Here is a 23,917-nt window from a genome sequence, read left to right on the forward strand (position 1 = left end):
AAATTAAGAAACAGTAGGATAAGCTTTTTATTATTTTTTAGAGAATTATGGAGATAGTTACCATAAGAAATTGTTAAAACTAGTTAAAGTGCTTTGTCTCTTAGAGGAGGGACAGGGAAATGTTGCTTTTCATGAATCCTTTTAGAGTATATGATAATTTTGTTATTTACATATTTGTTAAAATTATATATAATTTTGTTATATTAAATATTACATGTAAATATTTATATATATTTCTTAGATAGGAAAGAACATAATCTAAGAAGTTAAAATAATTGAGAATTATGGAGATAGTTACCATAAGAAATTGTTAAAACTAGTTAAAGTGCTTTGTCTCTTAGAGGAGGGACAGGGAAATGTTGCTTTTCATGAATCCTTTTAGAGTATATGATAATTTTGTTATTTACATATTTGTTAAAATTATATATAATTTTGTTATATTAAATATTACATGTAAATATTTATATATATTTCTTAGATAGGAAAGAACATAATCTAAGAAGTTAAAATAATTTGGAAAAAAAATACAGAATTGTCAAAACAAAATGTAAAGCTCATACCTATCAATCCAGCAATTCCACCACTAGGAATTTATACTGAAGATATATTCATAAAGTACACAAAAATATGTAATAATAATCTCCTTTTATGAGAGGAAAATTGACAATCTAAATATCCATCAAAAATTTACAGTTGTATATTCATACAATAGACTATGAGGTAGCCATCAAAAGGAATGTGGTAGATTTCCATGTGCTGACAGGGAAGTTAACTAAGATCTGTGAAGAACTGCATGGGTGCCTAGAGCAAAAAAATACACAAGAAGCTGGGGGAAGACTGGGATGGGAATAGAGGCAACTTTTACTTTCTATATAGTTATATACAATTTAATATTACATTGTTTAAACATCTTCAAAATGCAGAAAAGTAAACAAAGAAAACAGTTATCCAATCACCATGTTTCTTCCACTTGAATTAATCACCATAAATCTCTGAGGCATTTGTTTCCTCTGTACATATATGTGTGTATGAGTGTGTGTGTGCTCATGTGTATGCTTAAAGAAAAATCATTGTATTTTTAAAAATGATATATGCTCATTATAAATCTCCTGAAAACCACCTACCCAGAAATTATCATTGGTAAAACATGGACAAACATTATTTCAGGTGTCTTTCTTTACAACTGTAAGAATAGATGGGTAGAAAAATAAATAGAAGTGGTTTTATCAAAATGGAATCATACAAATGCTATTTTAACCAAAATTGTTCATTTTAATGTTACTTGAATTTCACAGAAGAAAAAAACTAAAACAAAACTAGAGGAATTACTGTACTTCAAATAAACGTGTCTTTGCTATGGGAAATATTGTTGCATAAAAGATCTCTTTAAGGTTCAAAGAAGAGACAAAACTACACAAGTAGAAAATAAATAAATGATTATGAAATGCATTAAGAGGTTATAAAATAAATTAGAGACGTGTTTTCGAAACTCTGTTTCCAGTTAGACATTATCTATTGATTCTGTTTTGAAAGATTAACACTAACAGATTCCCTTCTATTTCTGGTCTTCCCAACTCAAATTCTGAATAGCTATACATATTTTTAGAAACATTGTTCAGGTTTACAATATTTCAATTCTATTTGATAAGTGTAATTCCTATAATTTCTAAATATTCGTTTCAAATTTAGAACACATTCACTATTTAAAGTCAAAATAATATAAAATGCTGTACATTGAGAAGTTTCATTTCTACCCTTGTGCCATCTTCTTAGTTCCCCCTGCCAATATTAGACAACTACTTAATTTCTTATATATTTCCAATGTTTCAGATATAAGCAAAAGTGAAAATATACTTTATTTCCCATTTTCTTCACTATTATGCATTACACGTTTTTTAACAATATATTTTGGATAACTTTCCTTATACATACACAAACATGTATGTTCTCATTCTTTTCTTATAACTGTATAGTATTCTGTTGTGGAATGTATCTGTCCCAGACTGATGGACCCTTGGTTTGTTTTTAATCTTTTGATATTACAAATAATTCTGTGATGAATAAGCATGCACATATATCATGTTATATATGAGAAGGAATGATAAAATCTCAGATCCATAATTGTTTAATGCTTTTTATAGTTAACTCTTCAAATAGATAAAATGCCTTAAAAAACAAAACAAAACTGAGCTTTCTCTATTCCTGAAAGATGCTTGCTGATATCCTTGCTTGTAATGTGGCTTCTCTCTGATCAAATTTCATTGTCAAGCTGTATCTTTAAGAAGAGCTCATTTGTGCTGTATCCCTTGAATTATTTCATGTTTGAGGATATCGGTCTATTACTTTTTTACTCAGATTATATTTTGGGGCCACACTTTCCCTTAGGATTTTGTAGACATTGGTCTACTGTTTTCTGGCTTTAAATGTTATTGTAAAGAAATCTGAGGCCATCTTTAACCTTCCCCCTTTATAGGTGATTTGCTTTTTTTAGGGGAAGGGGGAGTTTGTATGTCTAAAGAATTCTTTAGCTTTAAAGTTCTATGGCTTACTTTGGATATATCTTAATGTTAAGTTTTCTGTGTCAGGTTTTTTTTTCCCTCCCACCCTGGGATAGATACACTGGGCACTTTCAATCTGCAACTACAATTATTTATTTTAAGGAAAACCTCTTAAATCATCAAATATATCTTCTTTTTATTTTTTAACTCTGTACTTCAGAGGCACCAGTTATCCTTATTTTAGATGATCTGAATAGCTTTCATACCTAGCAGCTTACCTATAATATTATAATCTTAATTTTTATTAACTGGTTAACAGTCTTTTTCTCTATGAAGATAATTCAGTTTTCAGCTCTATCTGTTCTGCCTTTTACTATTTCCATTTATTATGGAAGTGTGTTGCTTTGATGCTCAATTTGTTTTCTTAGGAGTGAAATGTCCTGTTTACCTCACTCTTTCATTATAACTTCTCCTCTATGAGCTCTGGTTATATGGAATTCACATTCTTATTAATTGTCAAAAAACAATTGACAGGTATTTCTCTCTGTTCCTTGAGTTAGGTTTTCTTTGTATTTTATCAACTATATTCCTTTCTAACCCTCCCTCCTTTAATTTTTAAAAATTGTGGTAAAATATACACAACATAAAATTGACCATTTTAATTGTTTTAAAGTGTACACTTCAGTGACATTAAGTACATTCACATTTTTGTGCAACCATCACCACTATCCATCTCCAGAACTTTTTTCATCTTGCAAAATGAAAACTCTGAATCTATAATTTAGTTTAATTTTATATTATTTTTTCCTGCAGTAATTTTGCACTGTAGTCTTGTAGTTTGTTTTCATCTTACTCGTTTCCTCGTGAGCTAACTAATTGGATTCTATTTTCTTTTCTATACCTTGGGAACTAGCTACAGACTGGGGTGTCCTCTGGTTTGGGGCTGGCTCCCCAGTTCATTTCCAGCAGTCTGTGTTTATTCTGCCTTGTCTCCGCAGTAGCCATTTTCACTACTCCTACCTACCTTGAAGAAATGCGGGATCCTAGTTCCCCAACCAGGGATCGAACCTGGGCTCCCTGCATTGGGAGCATAGAGTTTTAATCATGGACTGCCAGGGAAGTCCCAAGTGGCTGCTCTTTTTCTCTCCAGTTTTAGGAAGAGTAGTCGGCATTCACAGGATGTTTTTTTTTTCACAGTATGGCTCCTTGGGGTAGGTGTACTGGGGAGGGTTAGGAGCCCACTCAGCCGCGCCTCTCCACTCTTCCTCTCAGTCTTGTATCTTTGTTGTTCATAAGTTTAAAATGTTTATTGCATTAGGTTATGTCTTTTTGACTGCTACTGGTGATTTAAAAAAATTTTTTTCTCCCCTCAATCAATTAGACAATGAGGGAGAAAAATTCTGTGAGGAAAATTCTAGTCATTATTATTATTATTTTTTTTTTTTTTTTTGCGGTACGCGGGCCTCTCACTGTTGTGGCCTCTCCCGTTGCGGAGCACAGGCTCCGGACGTGCAGGCTCAGCGGCCATGGCTCACAGGCCCGGCCGCTCCGCAGCATGTGAGATCTTCCCGGACCAGGGCACGAACCCACGTCCCCTGCATCGGCAGGCGGACTCTCAACCACTGCGCCACCAGGGAAGCCCCTCTAGTCGCTATTTTAACTCCAATTTTCATTTCATATATTTCTGTAGTGCTTAAAATTTTTTTCACAACCTATGTGTTTTTGTTCCCATTTGTTTCTTAAAAATTAAGAATTAGTAGTGAAGTATAAATTATAACCATTTTAAACAGTTTATGAAGCAAACCCAAAATTCGGGCACACATTGATACAAATTTGTTAATCAATGTCTGTTTTGTATGTAATTCATACGTAATTCTTTATTCACGTTATCGTTGTGAGAACCTAGAAACAATAAAAATTCCCAATAATAACAGAATAGGTAAGTAAATTATTGTGTAATGTTGATAGCATATTCAGGATAGCAGCCATAGTAATGACACTTGTACCTCTAGCAGCATGGAGAAATGCTTATGGAACAAGGATACCAAACTGTGTCCTCTGTGTGCTTTCAGTTTGTAAAACAATATTCTTGAGAAGGAAATACAGTTGACCCTTGAAGGACACCAGTTTGAACTGCACGGGTCTATTTATAGGCAGATATTTTTCAACATTAAATACTACAGTACTACTTTATCCGCAGGTGCTGGAGGAACGCAGGTACAGAGGGAACCACCTAAACAGAGGGCCAACTCTGTTATACACACAGATTTTCAACCGTGGGAGGGTGGGTGCCCTGACCCCCAGCATCATTCAAGGGTCAACTGTACACCAAAATGAACAATGGATAGGTTATCTCCAGGTGGGCATTAGTGAAGGTTTCTACTGTCTCTAGGTAGGTTGCAGAGAGAGGGGTAAATCCAGGCGTTCTACCGTCAGCAGAAGGGAGAAACTGAGTTGAAATCAGCCGGAAGGGCAAGCAGCAGGAGAGCCAAAGGTCAGGGGCCAGTGCCGCCAGAGAGGATCAGAGGCCCCTTGTGAGGCTTCCCGGAGTCCTACGCAGCAGCCTCCTGCCCCTACCTTAGAAAGGGACAAGCAGTGTTCTGCAGTAAGCCTTGCAGCCCTAAAAGACGACTTGGAGGCAGCACAGCACGGGGCTGGTGGGGGGCGGTGGCGGCGGGGGGAAACCCCAGGACACGGAGGAGGCCACTTCCAGATGCCCAGTCTACCACAGTCCCAATCCCAGCACTTTTCCCCTCTAGGACCCTCCTGGGACATCACTGCAACAGTGGGCAGAACTGTAAGGCAATAATGCATCCAGGCATTTATTTACTAATCATTCCAAGGAAACCTGTGTTCTTTTCGGTTACTAGAATGTTAATTCAAAGCAATTTTAAAGATAATTGGTGTGTGTGGGGAGGGGTAGATCACAGGAGTCTAAGCAGCAGCCATCACTCCAAAGAACTCATTGAAGATGGTAGAAAGGAAAATTAAACTCAAGTGAACTGCCTTATCCCTCTCTTCTTGATTTTAATTCGACTTCGTTTTCCTCTGCTGTGGGAGAAATTTCTATACTAGGACCTCCCTTTAGTCATTCTACAGGGTGGTTAGTGGCACAGTGAATAAACAACCCGTGCTCTGTGGTATAGAACCTAACAAGCACACTTGAGGTTGAACTGGAAATGGGAGTCTAGTGTGGGTACTGGCTGACACCCACTGGAGGAAGGAGATGAAGACAGATGGCATCTCTCCAAGGTCACGCCCTTGCTGCTCAACCCGAGTCACTTTTGGGAACACTGGGTCCTCATATCCCAGATGTGCATCAACACCTCCTGGTGTAAGGAGGAAACAGGAACGTCCTCACCCTCCTGCCATCTTCAAGGGCTCTTGAAGCTCTCTTGAAGCTGCTGTGTGCTCTCCCCACCCCCTCACTTCTGAGAAAGTGGAGAGAGCTAAAATACCTCAAAGGAAAGCAGTACACGTCCTAGATAAGCAGTGGATATAGAGTGGTTGCCAACTTTCATAAACTTCCTCTTAAAAATAATGAATAACACCTCCGGAAAATACAGAAACACAAGAACAGCTTCTGTTAGTAAAAACAGTTAAAAACATCCAGAGGTCCATTACTCTCCCCTTTCTCTGAAAGACCAACCCCAGTTCTGCTATTTAAACAGTCAACGTAGTAGAAAACCATGAATAACATTCTAAGCCATATTTTAAGAGAAATTTTCCTCCAGACACCAATCGCTCCCAATCAGGAATTTTCTGGTTTATGTTTTTTTTGTTTTCTGTTTTGTTTTGTTTTTGGTAAATGTTTGCTAAAAAAGGAAAGTGGATAATAATCTGGGTAGATCTACCTCTTCTCTTTGCCATTTATGACTGTTTAGATGCTTTGCCTACCTCCGCCCCCCACGATGGCCCAAGTTAACAAATCTACAAGGATACACTAAAATCAAAGAAAAATAGAGACAGAGAAGAAAAAAGGTATTAAGAAGGCAGACAACAAATTAAGGTGAAGGACTGCAGAACAAACTTGTATGAAGCCTCTTTTGTTTGCTAAGATCTTTCGTATATCCTTTACATTAAAAAATGGAATGTTGGGAAGTTTACTAGTTGTTGTTTTTTTTGTTTTTACTAATAATACATTATAACAGTGTAGAAAACGTCCTTTTAAAAATGATAGTCTAAAAAGACCTCCAGGGCTTCCCTGGTGGCACAGTGGTTGTGAGTCCCCCTGCCATTGCAGGGGAGGTGGGGTCAAGCCCTGGTCCAGGAAGATCCCACATGCTGCGGAACAGCTGGGCCTGTGTGCCACAACTACTGAGCCTGCACTCTACAACTCGCCAGCCACAACTACTAAGCCTGCGCTCTAGGGTCCGCATCCCACAACTAGTGAGCCCGCACACCTAGAGCCCGTGCTCCACAACAAGAGAAGCCACCGCAATGAGAAGCCTGGGCACTGCAAGGAAGAGTAGCCCCCACTCGTTGCCACTAGAGAAAGCCCACATGCAGCAACAGAGCCAATGCAGCCAAAAATAAAATAAATAAATTTATTAAAAAAAATAAAAAGACCTTCAGTCAACCTAAAAAAAAAAAAAAGAGTCTATCAAGACTATCATTTAAGTAAATCAGGAGTTGGGCAAAATCCAGGAGTTTAAAATCACTTTAGAATTTATTTTGAAATGGATAGGTTTTTTAAAGGTAAAAAAGTTTTTTAAAAAAACTAGATATTGCGACTCTTAAAAATGTATAAGAAAAATGGGTGCAGTTTGAAAATGTCTTTCACACAATCTTCCCTCTGGGCGTTTGCTTTCTCCTTCTCACGGGACCCTGCTCACATCCCTGCCTCTTGTCCCTAATTCTCACAGCCAGGCCTGTATTATCACGTGTGGATGGTGGAACTCAAGCCCATATGACCCAGGAAGAAGTGGGGTGGGAGCTGTCTTGTAGCTAGCCTGATGGCCTTTGGTGGAATGCTATTTTCCTAATCGGATTTGGAGGGTGGGGTTGGCAACTAGAAAAGTTGATCCCTTCACTTCAGGCTAAATATACAGCCAGCATTCCCAAGGCCTTAACCTTGCACACTTTGAGGAAGGTGGGGTTTTACATGCGTTCATATCCTCTCCTGGGCCTCTTTCTGGTCACCAGGCATGCTGTTAGCAAAACGCCAAGCAATCCTGTGATACTCAGGCCCACGGCCACAGGGATTTCTCTCCTGTTTCTGTCACTGAAGCATTCGTCCGCTGTAATTGAAGTCAGAGTAACAGGTGTTACAGGCTGGCCACAATGCTGGGAAATGATACTGCCCCTGCCCGCCTCAGCTTCACAGAGAAGGAAACTGAGAGAGAGATGGATCTGCGGGACCTGTCCCTGCTGCCTCAGACATATGGACAGGTGACGATGAGAAGGGAAGGGGTCACTGCAGTGGGCTGAAACTTGTAGTGCCTGTGATCACTTAAGGGGTGTCTTAAACTGCAGATCCCAGGGGCCCCGCACCCAAGCAGTTTTGATTCAGCGGGTCAGAGGTGGGACCCAGGTGATTGCGATATGGCTGGGAGGCAGATCCAACTTTGAGGAACACTGGTTAGGTCCAGAGGGTCAGGATCAGAATTGTGTCTTAACTCTCAAGCCAGGGTAAGCACGGGAGCCTTGTTTCCCAACGTTGGAAACACAGACCTGGACCGTATCACCTGGCCAAAGTTTTCTATTTAAACTCTGTGCTTCTTGAAGGGACTGCTGGACACCCCGGGCTCCTGGTACCGGAGAGAGCTTTTGCAGGCTCCGAGATTTTAGAGAGAAGGGGTTTAGAAAGGGGGTCAGGGGCCTACTGTTTGGGATGACCGTTCTCTTTGACAAGGCTGAGCGTTACACTTGCTGGATTCCTCTCCAGTTCTCCGAGCCCCTGCTGAAGGGTCACCCATCTGTCAGGACTTCTCTGACCCCCTTCCTGCAACGCCGTGTTCCTCATGCCTTCCTCTGCGTTCCCATGGTCTTTTGTACTTATGCCTTTTATAATGCCATATTGTATGGTAACTTCTATTTTTTAACTTGCTCCTTTTTCTCTCTTCTCTTACTCTCTGGTAGAAAACATTATTTACAGGATGACATACAACTTCACATTTGAGCACCTTTAGTGAACTTTGAGGTGCAAAGACTGGGAATAAGGAGCTGAGCTGAATTGGGGACAGTGGAATGAACAAGAGAAATATTTTGGAGGTAGAATTGATAGGGTTTTGTGACTATGTATATGAGAGGGTGAAGGAGGGAGAGGAAAAAATGAAAAGATAGTTTTCTACATCTCCTCGTGAGCACTGCTTAATAGCGGCCAGGTGTGCTGCTAAAAGATTTTTATTTCTCATCTCTGCCACCGAGAGGTTTCCCAGACCTGCTTACTTCCTTCTATACACAGGTTCTGAGGGGGAGGAAGAGAAAGTGTGTGCCTTATTTTTAAGACCACATGATTAAATATAGAGGTTTTTCAAGCCTTCATAATAAATTTTTAAAAGAGTTTCCCAAATTGGATATTTTGAGACAAGATGACAGAGTGGGGGAAATACCTACTAGCAAATTTTAATATTTAATCTTAGGACTCTGGTAAAGGTCCAAAATTAAGATAGAGATTGTAGGACTCAGACCAAACCTACAGATATCAGGAGATCCAAGGCAAATGACACTTAATACTGCCTTTGCTGAATGCTTTCCACCAGGTATATCAGAAGTTTTCTGCCAGACACATTTTCAGCTTTACAGTGGAATTCAAGTAGAAATCAGACTCATGTTATAGAGATTTAACTTACAGCTACACCTCTAGCTAAATCTATTTTTGATAGCTGAGAAGTACTCATAAGGTCATTGACTTATTATGAGAGAGATGTTTTAGAAACTGAAGTTCAATTCTTGCCCATATGTAGAAACCCTTGTAATACTGTTTTCCTGGTGGGGAGAAAACGGCTTTTTTGGAAAGTCACCCTGGGCTGCCCCTGGCCTTCTTGTTAGAACCTGCTTCCCTCTGTGGTGGTAAAAACCCAAAGTAGAAGTTGCATGGAAACTAAGACTGACTATGAGGAAGCACTAGTGGGGTGGAACAGCTTGGATTTGAGAAGAGGGGATTCAACAGAGTGTATTTCTGTCTAGAATGATCACAACTTTCTCTTTTCCCTCCATAAGTGGGAAAGAATCTATTCTGAAATCTTGAATTTTAGACATCACTAATACTCAGGATTTTTAAGGTCCAAAGACACCTGGGTTTACCAGTGTTCAACAGCTTGTCCAGGGGAGGTTACTGATGGCGTTTTCTGACTCTTTGATTGATTGACTGTGTGTGTGTGTGTGTTTAAATGAGTCAGAATGTGTATCTTGGCCAGACAAGAAGAATGTATTCTGCTGTGGGGGGGCAGTGGACATGAGTGGGCTTAAGTGTCTGATTTTGAGGCTGGTATTGACTCATACAATGGTGGGAGGGAGGGTTGGCCGGAGAAACTTGACCCTGAGAGCTTAGTGGAATCATACTCTGCTAGGAAGTTCATGTGATTCTTGTCCGTTTGAAAGCTTCAACCAAAAAACAACTTGAAACTACTCCTGGGTCTCAGAAGTTTAGCTTTGCGACATGATGACCCCTTAACTTACCATTTCCAAAGTGGCTGCCTTCAAAATCAAAGGCTTGAAGTTGGATATTCATTGTTTTCAGCTGAAGGTGGGTGGAGAGCTGGATGCTCTGTTCGCTCACACACTTGAAGGAATGCCCCGCCACAGTCTCAAACATCACCATTGCACTTTTCATTCCTTGGTAAACTTTCTCTGAAAACACAAAGGTGAAATACCCACATGTAAGAATCCTGGCAAGTATCCATTGAGCCCCAGCTGTTGTGGATGGCCCATGTGCAGTTAAATGGCCTTCCTTAGATGTGGTTCTCCACAGTTCTGACACCTTCGCCTTATGAAACATCACCCTGGTGCTGTCTGGGGACTTTTTCCTGATGCTCTGTTCACCATATATGGGGGCAATCTCACATAAATTAGAATATGATAACATTGAAATAAAAACTCTTTGGAATCTTTTATTCAGTTATTTTAAGTCACTGGGGGCAGAGTCAATGGGGGCTATTGTCAGTGCCTGCGCACAAAAAAGTGTCCACAAAAACTTCAGAAATAAAAGAAGTAAGATTGTTCTCTGAGACAAAAATCACACGAACTCATAATGCATCAGAGCAGAGACATGCAAAGTTACCAAGCAGAGTATTTGCATGTCACCACACTGAATGCATTCATATAGCAAAAGGAAGGACTAAGCCCATCATTGGGAGGGGTTGTCGCATCATTCATGGAAGCATAGAGAAGGGAGAGGCCCATCTACATCCATCTGAGTGCTGCTGGGAGAGAAGGACCTGCTCAAGGACTGGCCCTGTCTCATTAGAGGCACACGCGTTTCAAGGAGGTGAGTGCTTCAAGGCCCACAGGGTTAAACATTTAAAATATTTACACCAGCAATTAAACTCCAACAAAGATGTTAAAAAATTTTAATAACTCCATTTGCTCTAATTCCACCTCTACCAGGCACCCTTCTGAATATAGTTTGGTTTCCCGAATGGGAGAAAGTTCATTGGCAGAGTACGCAACTGTCTTGGTCCCCTTGCAGTTATAATAAGAAACAGCAGCATGATGAATGAACAAACTGGCATTCTGATTTTATACATCAGTTTTATGACCTTGGTTTAACATCAGGTTCCTTGAAGAAACAGCCGCTGATGGCTTCCGGGGCTGAGGACCAGACTATGGACCTCAGGGAATTCATCCACGGGCTGTTAGTGAGGGAGTCCGAACGTTGCCTCCTCTCCTGCTGCTGCGGGTGTGTGCACTTGCACCTGACATAACATCTCACACAGAGGGTCAGCTCACTGTGTTTCAGGTGCTGTGCAAGTACTTGAACGCTGTGCATTTTCCTGTTTAATTCCCACAAACATTTTTTGAGATAGGTACTACTGTCACCATTTTACAGATGAGAAGACGGAGTTGAAAACATTCGTCTAAGAACATACATCTAGTAAGTGGTATTTGGACTCAAGCCGTCTGATTCTAGAGCTTGTTACCTTAACTACTGTGCTGTTGTGTCTCCTGCCTGTTACTGTCGTATTCACTGCAGACTCCTGCATTTATACATGCAAACGTCCTACATGATGTACTGAATTATCCATGTACACTGCTGTATCTTGTGTTATATCCTGGGGTAGTCTACTACCACTGCTCGTGCTAACGTCACCACGGTCACTACCCCTGTAACTACAACTAACTACTGTACTCACGCCACCACCACTGCCACCATTGACATGAAAATTATCATTACTATGAGTATGACGGTTCCTGCTGCCGCTCCTGAGCCTTGAGCGTGCGGACCTAGAGTTATTCTTTCCCCTCCCTCAGCCTCTCAATTAGCTTCTGGTCTGACTTTCCCTTCTCCTGCCCCTTGAGACGTTACTACCCTATTAGTAGCTAAAATGTGGTCATTATCCAGTGATAACATTAGCTCATTTATGGTAGCATGCACAATATTTATTCCCCAGTCGGTATGAGGAGACTCATTTGAGATAATGCATATGAAAAGGTCAACTGTGACATCTTACTTACATTTAACCAATAATCATTGACAACAACTTTTTGAGCAATACCAATGTAATATTGCTAATATTTAAAATAGATATATCTTCACATTTTCATTTCTCGGCAAGTTTCTTTAGTTTAAGTTCCTTAATTAATAAAAGAATAAGTTTAAGCCAGTCCAGAGAATTTTGAAGAGGAGAAAAGAGACATGAAAACTCTTAGTACACGACCTGGCACGGAGGAGGTGCTCACTAACAGTGTGTTACTGAAGTCTAGGCTTTCGGGAGAAACATCTGAGGCCTCTGAGAAACTCCCTCAACTTGACTGGGAGCATTACTTTCCTAGAAGTGAACGTTGTAGGAGTTCTTTCAACTTGCTCTACTTTGGGTAATTTTTCATATAGCAACCAAAGTGAACCTTTATAAATATAAATCTGATATATCATTTCCCTACGCCAAGCCCTCCAATGGCATCTTTTCACACTTTAGAATAAAATCCAAAGTCCTCACCCTGTCTTACCCACAGGCTCTCTGTGCTCTGGCCTGGCTGCCCCTCAGACCTCACTGGCTGCTTTGCTTGCTCTCTTGGACACACTGGTTCCTGCTGGTCCTTGAGTGCCCCAGCAAGCTCACTCCTTAGAGCCTGGGCACCTGCAGTTCCTGCCGCCTGGAAAGAGCTTCCCCAGACCCAGATGTCCCCAAATGGGGACAGCTCTCTGCTCAAACCTCACCTCTTCAGAGAGGGCTTTCTTCTCAGAGGGCTTCCCTACTACCCCTTCCAGTCCTCTCCATCCTCATCCTGCTTTTTTTGCTCATAGAATTTAGCACTATTTAACTGTATATTATAATTTAATGCATCCGTTTACGTCCTCTCCCCACTTCTATAATGTAAGCTCCATGAGGGCAGGGACTATATGTTTAGATAATTAGGGATACCGAGTACATACCATAGGGCTTGGAACCTAGCAGGCACTAGCTACACTTTTGTAGAATGAATGCATGATTCCCAGAGTGTAAAATAAACCTCACCATTAACAGCAAATCTGTCCAAAAGTCACTCAACTCTATTGTTGCTGATTTGACACAATGTAGCCAACTTGTTGCATGAGCAGACAAGCAGACTGAAGCACACAGAGATGTATCAATAATAAGTTCCCTCAAAGTTACATTGCTGGCTGCTCTCTCAGTCTGTTTCTCAAAGGCAGCATCACATATTAGCCAGGTGAAAACTGGGCTAACCAGAAACATAGCATCATCGCTGGTCGAACAGGCTTCTCCAGCTACTTACCTGGATTTGAGATGGTCAAATAGGCTTCCACCTCACTGATATAATACGAGTTTTCATCCTGTAAAACAGCAGTGTGTCAACTTTTGGGTAATCTCTGTTTTTATGTTTACGATCCTAGTTTACAGACTGTTTAGGCAGGATTCCAGCTATTAAATCATTGATATGGGGGTTTGGGTTACTTGGTATGGAGCCACAACTGTGTTTGAAATTTTCCAAAGAAGTAAATACATCATACAATAAATATACAATAAGTAATGGCTTGCCCCTGGCTGAAAATTTCTCTATTGCATACTTGTTGCCAGAGCCTGAAATTCAAATTCCACTGGTACTATTTGAGTCCCTTCAGCTGGGCCAAGTTTCCCCCTTTTATAATGCAAATACATCTGGAAGGTGGATGGGTTGGTGGGGGGCATACATTAAGCCCTTATTAGTAATTAATATCTTAGGGTAGGGATTCAAGCTGAGACCACTCATCCTTAAGGCTACAGTGGGTGGATCTGATGGGGTCCATAACCCGCCCTGGGAAAAACAGTGTATGCAAAATTGTGTGTGGATTTTCCTGGATAGGGTATCAATTACTTTAAACAGATTAATGGGTTCATGTCTCCAAAATGGTTACATGGGGCCATGAAGGATTCTGGAAAGAAAAGGTTAACCCTGAGATTACTGGCTGTTCTCTAGAAGAAGACCCCAGGTTGTTGTGTTCAGAATTATAAAGCAGTGCTCCACGTTTTATCCAGGGACTGTACTTTTGAGAAAAAAAAAAAAAAACCAACCTAAAAACCCTACAAAACAGCCCTATAACTTCCTGAGAGAATCAGGGTATGGAACATTAAAACGAATTGAATTGAGATATGAAAGTTAAGCTGGAAAAGGAGTTTTTATTTTTTAAAGTAGGTGATTTACAGTGTTATTGCTTTTAAACATTCATTAGAAAACTGTCTGCAAGTGAGTTGCCAAAAACACTAGTAGAGCAACCAAAATCAGAATCTGAAATTGAATTACTTTTAGTAGTCATTAAAGGAACTTAGCAATAATAATCTTGATCACATTCTAGTCTATTTATATATTGTTTGTAGATGAAATGATGATTGCTTACACAATAAGGGCTCCAGAAATACAAACCGTTCCAGTGAGGTGACTGCTATCGATGCACTGAACTCTAGATCCTACAGTTCATGGAAGCAGCTCCACACACTGGCTTCTCACCTCGTGCCAGGCACTTCTTACCTTGTGTGGCAGGCACCTCTGTGCCTCCCCTTATTTAATCCCCACAACCACTAGGAGAAGAAATGGAGGCTCAGTGACTTGCCCAATGTCACAGTCCTAATAGTTGGCAGGTGAAGATATGACCCCAAGCCACCTGGCTAGCCTTTAACTTCTCTTATATCCACTTCAGACCAGGCATTGCCCTAGGTCCTGGGGGAAGAATAAGACCCAGATGCTTCATTCAAGGTGCTCAGTCTTGGGTCTCAAAGGCAAGTTGGATGATGTGCTTGGACCATCCATTTGTTTTAGAGAAAAACAACTGTGACCCAGGCCCTTGGGCTGCTTTTACATACAGTTTATTCAGGTTTTTATTATTTTTTTTTTTGGCACGCCTTGAGGCTTGTGGGATCTTAGTTCCCCGACCAGTAACCCAGGCCCTTAGAAGTGAAAGTGCAGAGTCCTAACCACAGGACCGCCAGGGAATTCCCAGGATATTCTTTACTTGGGATCCCTTTTAGCATAAGAGAGACGTGTATGTCAGGGCCCACAGTCACCGTTATAAAATCCCTGCCCCATCCTAAGGGCAGAGAGAATCCATTGAAGGGTTTTAAGCAGGGCAGTGATATGAGGGCTTTGTTTTTGGAAGTTGCTTGGGCTGCAGCAAGAGATTGATGAAAGAGTAGCAGGAAAACAGTGATGGGGCCAGCTCTGAGCTCCATGGGATACCTCCTGAAGTCTTCCCTCTCCTGTGGCATATCCTAGAACTATCCTCGCTGTAAGGAATGGGTGCTTTGTATGTCTTTAATCGTTTTACAGTTTACTAAGTGCATTTTTCTGCCTTCTTTGATCCTCACAACTCCCTTGAGGCAGAATAAATGTTCTCAGCCCATTTTACAGCTGAGAACAAAGAGCTCAGAGGAGGTAGGCCTCTACCTCTGATTCACTTTGTCTGTAGGTGAGACAAAGCAAGATCTTGTCTATGGGATCTTGCTCTACACTTTCCTTCATGGGATGTGTGGTTATAGAGAAAAAATTTGTCGTGCAAGAACTTTCTTTCACATTCCCTGGAATATATTTGCCTATATATAATCATCTATAGGAAGCAAGACCAGCTACATAATTTGTGGACCTAGTTCAAAATAAAAATGCAAGATCAAAAATTATTAAGAATTCCAAGAGAAGAGGTAAAGCATTAAAGCAAGCATGGGCCCTCCCAGCTGCATGCCCTGACAGGAAGGGCTGTTCCTGCTCTACCAGAACTGGTGCTATAATTATAGGGCTAATACCCAAGGTGAGGCCTTCCAAAGCAGATGGCAGTGATCAGACTCACTGCAAGTTTATCTGATAATGTAACAGGACTGAGTCCGGAGCCTGTATGCAGGTTTCCTTCTGTTTTGACTGAGTGAAAATTAGCCAGACGTTGACTGGGACTGAACTGCTGTCTATCTTCATGGTGAAGGAAGAGCATTTGTTAGGTGAACTTTTGTAAACAAGAGCTCAGTGGAATGTTTAGTTTCCTTGAGATTCCAAGTTTTACATAATATATGCTGCTGATATCAAATGAGTCTTATTTAGACCATGGTACCCACTTTTTCTGTGGAGTTGTGTTAAAGAAAATAAAGTTTTCTTTTATTTAAACTAGAGCAAAGCATTTTTTTTAGACTCAGAAATTCAGAATTTGGCCTAATTTGAATGGTAACAGAGCTGAAGTTTATTCTATATGAGGGGTTGGCAAGTTTTTTGCTGTAAAGAGCCATATGGTAAATATTTTAGGCTTTGTGGATCTCTGTAGCAACCACTCAACTCCACCATTCTAGCACAAAAGCAGCCACAGATGACACATATGCAAATAAGTGTGACCATATTCCAAAAGAACTTCATTTATGGGCACTGAAATTTGAATTTATATGATTTCCTATGTCACAGAATATTCTTTTTTTTTTTTCCAACCATTAAAAAATGTAAAAGCCATTCTTAGCTTATAGACTGTACATTTTTTTGGTGGCGAGCTGGATTTGGTCGGGGGTTGGGGGGCATAGCTTGTTGACTCCTGGGCTACACCATCCATAAAGAACAAAGTTGCTGAGCAAATCAGTTGGTTATGAAATGTTATAAAGAGAGTGGTTAACCTCCTATTTGGGAGAATAAAGTGTTGCTAAGAATTTTTAAACACTATTTTAAAAATATGTCTCTGTTCCCATGTAACCTAGGTTAAGTTGTTGAATCTTGGTGAACATTGCAAAAATTTAATTTTTTTTCTTATTCAGTAGCAGAATAGGGACAATAGTAACAGGACTTACCTCTTAGGTTGATGTGAGTATTAAATGAAGGAGTCATGTAAAAAACGTATCACAAAGTCTTTACTCAAATTTTTTTTTTTTTTTTTGCGTTACGCGGGCCTCTCAATGTTGTGGCCTCTCCCGTTGCGGAGCACAGGCTCCGGACGCGCAGGCTCAGCGGCCATGGCCCACGGGCCCAGCCGCTCCGCGGCACGTGGGATCCTCCCGGACCGGGGCACGAACCCGCGTCCCCTGCATCGGCAGGCAGACCCTCAACCACCGCGCCACCAGGGAAGCCCTCAAATTTTAACTAGTGTTGTTAACAACAGTAATAAAAAGATTTCCCCTTCCCAGTAAACCTCTCTCATTGAAATCAAATGATAATTTTTTTTTTTTTTTTTTTTTTTTTTTTGCGTTACGCGGGCCTCTCAATGTTGTGGCCTCTCCCGTTGCGGAGCACAGGCTCCGGACGCGCAGGCCCAGTGGCCATGGCCCACGGGCCCAGCCACTCCGCGGCACGTGGGATCCTCCCGGACCGGGGCACGAACCCGCGTCCCCTGCATCGGCAGGCAGACTCTCAACCACTGCGCCACCAGGGAAGCCCTCAGATGATAATTTTTAATCTATATCCTAGAGCTCAGATCCACCACAAACAGAAAGAAAGAGAGAGCAAGCCAGTGAGCTAAGCTTAGCTAGCCCTATGGATTAAAGAACCAGGCTGATACCTTAGCTCTCAGGGATGGGAATGGGGTGGATACAGAGGAAGGCAGTGGTGGGGAGGTTGAGAGCTTCAAGCAGGTGTCAGATTTAACCCAAAGCCCAAGGGAAATTACATGCCACACATACTGCAATTTATATTCTGCAATTTATAGCGCGTTCTCCTTTGAAACCCATGGGGTTATTCTCTGCCAGATGTTCTTCTCATTCGGGGTTGAGGTTGGAGAGTGACAAAAGGGGGCCAAGGACTCCTAATAGCTGAATATGGTACTTTAGCACGTATAGCATGTCCATGTGAAGGGACCATTTGCAGAAGTACCATCTCACTACTGAACCAATGGCTGCTGACAACGTGGCTCCTCACCGCCAGTGTCTAAAGAGAACTCTGCAATATCTCATCAAAAGGTCTTAATTCAAGGAACTTAAACACTCTCCTTAGCAAAGGACAGGGTCCAGAGCAAGCCAGCCAGTCAAGCCTGCCCAGGAATGCAGCTTGCCAAAGACTGTGAGGCCCCGGGTCCTCTCCTCAACTTCTGCAAAATGTATCGTGGGAGTTTCACAGTCACAGATGTTCAGGATGTGGACATCAATCAGGCCTTTTTTTGTTCAATGTTGTCGACTTCATCAAGAAACCTCTGCTCTGGAAACAGACTCACAGATTTAGAGAATGAACTCTAAGTGTGTTGGGGGGTGGGAAGGATAGTTAGGGAGATTGGGATTAACATACACACACTACTATATTAAAAATGGATCACAGGGCTTCCCTGGTGGCGCAGTGGTTGAGAGTCCGCCTGCCAATGCAGGGGACACGGGTTCGTGCCCCGGTCCGGGAGGTTCCCACATGCCGTGAAGCAGCTGGACCCGTGAGCCATGGCCGCTGGGCCTGCACGTCCGGAGCCTGTGCTCGGCAACAAGAGAGGCCACAAGAGTGAGAGGCCCGCATACTGCAAAAAAAAAAAAAAAAAAAAAAGGAACACAAACAAGGACCTACTGTACAGCACAGGTAATTCTGCTCAATGTTATGTAACAACCGAGATGGGAAAAGAATTTGAAAAAGAATAGACACAGGTATAGGTATAACTGAATCTCTTTGCTGTACACCTGAAACTAACACAACATTGTTAATCAACTATACTCCAATATAAAATAAAAAGTTAAAAAAGAAAGAAAGAAAGAAAAGAAACCTCGGCTCTGAATGTCACAAAAAGAGGTCAAAGAGGCTATTTCCTTAGAGCTGCTGGTCTACTTTTTGGCAACTTGCCCCAGAGTTCTCTGTGAAATTTAGATTCATTCGCTCCTTTATGGATTCATTTGCTAAAGGTATACTATGTATAAAGTCAGGGCTGGGCACTAGAGAGAGGAACATGAATAAGTCAAGACTTGCCTTCAAGATGGCAAAATGTGTGGTAAGTGCATTTATGGAGGTCGGGGAATATATGGAGGGTCAGGAAACCAAGAGAAGAAAGTGTCCCAGTTTTACCTGGGATGGACGTGGGGATTGGGGTGGGGAGACTCCACAGAGTGAAGATGAATTGATAATTCATCTCAAAGGATGAATGAGGGGTGGGAGGGGCAGTCCAGGCAGAGGGAACCCCACAAGGGAAAACAGGGCAGGAAATGGTGCCGCACACTTGGCCAGTTCTAAACAGCGCACTCTGAGTGTGTTAACATTTGAACACTGATAACAGTCCTCAGGAGTCTATAAGCTAAGAGGGCTCCGAATGCCCCTGAAAGGCTCTGGAGAAACACCAGGTGGGTGGGCACTATTCGACTTCCAGACCTCATCGACTCCAACTCACTGCCTTGCCCTGGTGCTCCTCTCTCCTGGTGACTGATTTCTCCCAGGTCCCAGAGCCGGCGCTGGAGGCTTGCACTGCCCTTCCAACCAGGTGGATGAGAAAGGGATAGTGTTGAGAACAGAAACATAAACTCTACACAGTTACTGAAAGATGTTTTTAAAACAAAATATCCTTTAAAACAAGGAAGTTGTGGGGAGTAGGGGGAAAGGAGATATATCTATCTTGCAGCTGAAGGGTCTGAACGGCTTTCAGCACTGTCACCTTAATCAAATGAGACATTGACATGGAAACGATTTTGGTTCTTTAAAAAATGAAACTGAGAGAAACGAGACAGGAAACCCACCTCTCCAGACGCCGTGCTCAGCACTTTCACATACACCAGCCCAGTTCACCCTCACAGTGGCCCAACAAAATAGGTCCTGGTTGGTCCCATCTTATAGTGGAGGAAACTAAGGCTCAGAGAGAGAGCTAGTGACTTGTCCATGGTCACACAGTAATAATATGGATAAGTGAAGTCTTGACTGACAACATCAAGTGACAGTTTAGGAGGCAAGTTTTTCTTTACGTTTCTGCCATTGGCAGTATTTCAATATTAAAAATGACAAATTATTGTACATGATTTGAAACCTAAAACTATAGCCTATATTTCTTTTATTTCTCCTGTTATGTCTAGCTCAGTGTTGACGACAAAGTAGGTGCTCAGTAAATTCTTATTGGTAAATTGGCTGACAAATCAGTCTTGCTAATCAGCATCCATTTATCATTCTACAACTTGGTTCTCTTTATAACATCTACTATGTTATAACTAACATGTATTCCTATTTTCTAAGGCTCTCTTTTTTCTCTAGAGCACTGGTTCTCAACCGAGGGTGATTTTGCCCCTCAGGGGACATTTAGCAATGTCTGGATACATTTTGGGTTGTCACAGCTGAGGTTGGGTGTTGCTACTGGCATCTAGTAGGCAGGAGCCAGGGATGCTGCTCAACATCCCACAAGGCTCAGGACAGCCCCTGCCCCAAAGACTTATCTGTTTAAACCCAAGTGTTAATACTGTTGCTGTTGAGAAGCACTGGTGTAGAAGGTAGCAACATGTGAAAAGTGGTTGACTGAATTGTTGAGCCCACTTCTCTTGTGGAAGGATCTAGACATCTTTCCTGCCTAAGTGCATTTCACATAGTTCCCCCGTTAGGGCAGAAGGCACAGTGCTGGGATCCACAGGCCAAAGCGGGCCTACAGCTGTGTTTCATTTTGTTTGACCAATGGAGTGTTCAAATGTCTAAAAAAATGTGTTGCCAACACTAAAAAGTCATGTGCTTTCAGAAGAAGATTGGGATTTCTACCTTCTCTTGAACAATAAGTGTTCACAAACACTGGTCTCTTATTACTACCTGATAGAGGTGATGTGTAAATATTTAATGGGCACAGTAGGGCAGTGGCCATGCAGGACACCCCACCGTCCAGAATGAACACCTACCATAAAGGACAGTGACAGTCCCCAGGGCTAGAGGCCAGCCCCACCACCAACCCCGCCAGCTGGAGCTGAGGAGTGGCTGGTAGGGAGACGGGTACTTCCAACCCCTCCCTCTTGTCCCGTCACTACTGAGGCTGCCGCTTGTCACCTCACACTTACTCTAACATTTTTCATATGCAGATTTAATGGGGAAATAAAGTCTTCCTCAAAGGTGTCAAAATAAAAAATAAGAGCTGCCCGTTTCAAGGAAAAAGACATTTTTACTTTTTCACTACTTCACTCATTAAGTTCTATGCTTAGCCCCTGTAATCTTTGGATTTGTGGCCACTGCTCTGGCTTAAACAACTTCTCTTTTAAAATGCATAAGTTCCCCAGAAGGGCTAAGGCTGGTGGGAACTTTTACTTTCTATGAGCCTTTTTGCTTTCTCTTGGGGCATAGCTAAGGGTGCCTGCTGCGGGTTTTGGTGCTGGCAGTGGAATGAATAAGGTGAGTTTGGTCGGTGAGACTCAGGCAAAGCAGCTGTTGCAATACCTGGGGCCGTGGACTGAGAGTGGCTCACCTTGCTCCTTCCCGAAGGTGTTGGGGGCAGGGAGCCCTGCTGGTCCTTCCTGCTCTACTGGACACTCATTTCCTGTCCACCCTCTGGAGGCACAGAGGATTTCCAGAACGGCTGGGATTCGGCACTTGGGTGGAGCTTGGTCAAACAGAGCCCAGCCTGAAGGCATCGTTCCAGGAGACAGAGGAAAGGAGCAAAGAAAGACATCGAAAGGTGCCAAGACACTCCTGCCTGCAGTTCTGCCTGCGGCCCGGCAGCAGTGGCCACTGTGTGCCCCACACAGACACTGGAGGTTCCTGACGCCTTTCTGTAGGCAATTATTCACAGGGGCAGTGGGCTGGGTGGGATCAAGCCCTAGACTAAAGCATAAATGCTTATGCCTATCCTCTGCCATTTTGCCAAAGTGACTTTCAAAATATCCCTGACACCTTTTTAGATCAACTTCAGTTGTGCAGGAACAGAGCGTTTATTCTGCCCTGAATGTTCTTCTAGTGAAGGACTATGCTTGTTTCCATTTGGTACTGAAAGGAAACCACCAACTTCTCAGGGGCATTTCTACCTTAAGGAGAAAAGTATCATGAGAAGGACAAAGGCTATGAGACCAGGAAACTCAGTTCAGTGTTCTGTGACGACCTAGATGGGATGGGATGGGGGTGTGGGGTGGGATGGAGGTCCAAGAGGGAGGGGATATAGGTATACATATAGCTGATTCCCTTCACTGTACAGCAGAAACTAACACAACATTGTAAAGCAATTATACTCCAGTTAAAAAAAAAAGCTTATGAGACCAAGTCAATAACATTAATAATAACTCCATGCAATAAAGACCATTGCACGTATCACGCACTGTGCTAGATGGTTTACATATACCATTTCTAATTCTCCCAAGGGTCCCACAAAGTAGCTATAACTAGTTCCTTTTTGTAAATGAGGAAACATGCCCCAACTAGTCCAAGGTCACGCAGCTAGTAAGTATTATGGCTGTGAGCCAATCTTGATTTGTCTGATCCCAAAGTCTGTGCTCATTGCTCTCCAAGATCTGCTAACCAAGACCCTCTAACTTCAGGGGTCACGTTAGACAGGTAAGAAGAAGGCCCACACCGAGTCCCAGCTGCAAGGGTCCTCTTGGCTTATTGAAAGACACTTTGGACCAAGCAGGGGCAAGCCTCCTTTGAGAGGGGGTTGACCATCACTGTGTTCCCAAGACATTTGTCCTTTTCAGTCACTGTAATCACAGCTACAGTGGCTATTGAGCATCCACTTTCCATGTATTGAACAAAGCTCTTTACGGGAGTGATCTTTCATTCTTTTCCCCGTTTTTCAAATGATAAACAAACAAACCTCAAACAGATTAAGTTGCCTGCCTGATGTCAAAAGGAGAACAGAGTCAAATTTTTAGCCAAGACTCTGATCTCATGACCATGCTTTTCCACTCTACTCAGTTGCCTACCTCCACTCCAGGATATGGCCTGGAAAACCCAGCCCCTGGTTAGTCCCTGAATTTTGCCTTCTGTGGTTGGAAAGAACCTATTGTGACATTTGACTTTGGTCTCAGAGTAATCCTGTTTCTTTTTGCCCACTGGGTATTTCTATGGGTCTGTTCATCGGTACAGCTTCCTCCTTGGGGTGGTTTGCAAATGGCACTTCGGCCAGGTTCCCCAAGGCCACATCTCTCTCAAGAGGCATCAAAGCCCTTCTTGGGCCGCACAGAGGAGGCTGAAGAGGGAAGAAAGCAAACAGAAGATGTCGACACTTGCCTCCTCTCCGTCTCCATGACCCTCATTCTTATCAGAGAAATCTCGAAAGGCTCTGAGGTCTGTTTCCCCTGGCACTTAAAGTGTGGGATTGCACCACCGGGCCCCAGGGTGAGGGACAGGGAAAGCGATGCTAGAGCAGGTTAGTGTAAGGAGTTCAGCCTCACCTTGGTAAATGTCAGATTCACAAATCCACCCTGGAAATTCAAGAGAAGGTTGGATTTTCGGAAGCCACAGTTCCCAGAGGATTGGGTTGCATTGGGGTCGATGTTGAAGTATTTCTGAGGTGAAAAAACCTAAACCAAATAAAATAGATTGGCTCAATGGAATGTCAAAGAAAACTCTAGCTGGGAGACCAGAAGCACAGGCTGGTAATTGAGCCTGAAACTCCAGGCTAGTGGGTGTTCACTGGAGAATTTCAAAGTCCCTGGAAGACACCTCTCATTTCCAAACTGTTATGTTTAAAAGACTTTTTTTAAAGAAGGAGTGCTCTCACAGAGAGGAGTTCCTTGATAGATAATTCATGGCAGGTATATTCTTGAAAAACCATGTAGAATTTAATTTTTGTTCAAGCAAACATGTGGGGCGCTACAGGAAAGGTTTTGCTATCTAATGTACTTCTGTTTCAAATAAAAACCAAATGTGGAAGTTTTACTTGAAATCATATAAACTGTGCAAAAAAGGGAAGAATTTTTATAGTGATTCTTTCAGTAAATCAAATAATCTAAGCCCCACTCCCACCCTCTCCAATCTTC

At 42.1% G+C, this 23,917-nt stretch overlaps 1 protein-coding gene across 2 annotated transcripts in view; it reads right to left on the minus strand.

Annotated features, from left to right (window-relative positions):
* LAMP3 (lysosome associated membrane protein 3) overlaps positions 1-23,917 on the minus strand; it is a 33,747-nt gene that overhangs the window by 1,457 nt on the left and 8,373 nt on the right. The window contains exons 3-6 of one of the 2 annotated variants that reach the window (XM_024768896.1): positions 23,330-23,458; positions 13,377-13,434; positions 10,122-10,292; positions 7,214-7,738 (exon numbers count right to left, since the gene is read on the minus strand). In XM_024768896.1, the coding sequence (XP_024624664.1) occupies positions 7,599-7,738; positions 10,122-10,292; positions 13,377-13,434; positions 23,330-23,458 (498 nt within the window). In that variant the 3' untranslated portion in view covers positions 7,214-7,598. Of the gene's footprint in view, positions 1-7,213; positions 7,739-10,121; positions 10,293-13,376; positions 13,435-23,329; positions 23,459-23,917 lie in introns of those variants that run through there. The other variant, XM_024768898.1, reaches the window with a different exon arrangement.

This window comes from Neophocaena asiaeorientalis, unplaced genomic scaffold (genome assembly GCF_003031525.2).
Source record: "Neophocaena asiaeorientalis asiaeorientalis breed wild unplaced genomic scaffold, Neophocaena_asiaeorientalis_V1.1 scaffold225, whole genome shotgun sequence".
Lineage (NCBI taxonomy): Eukaryota > Metazoa > Chordata > Mammalia > Artiodactyla > Phocoenidae > Neophocaena > Neophocaena asiaeorientalis.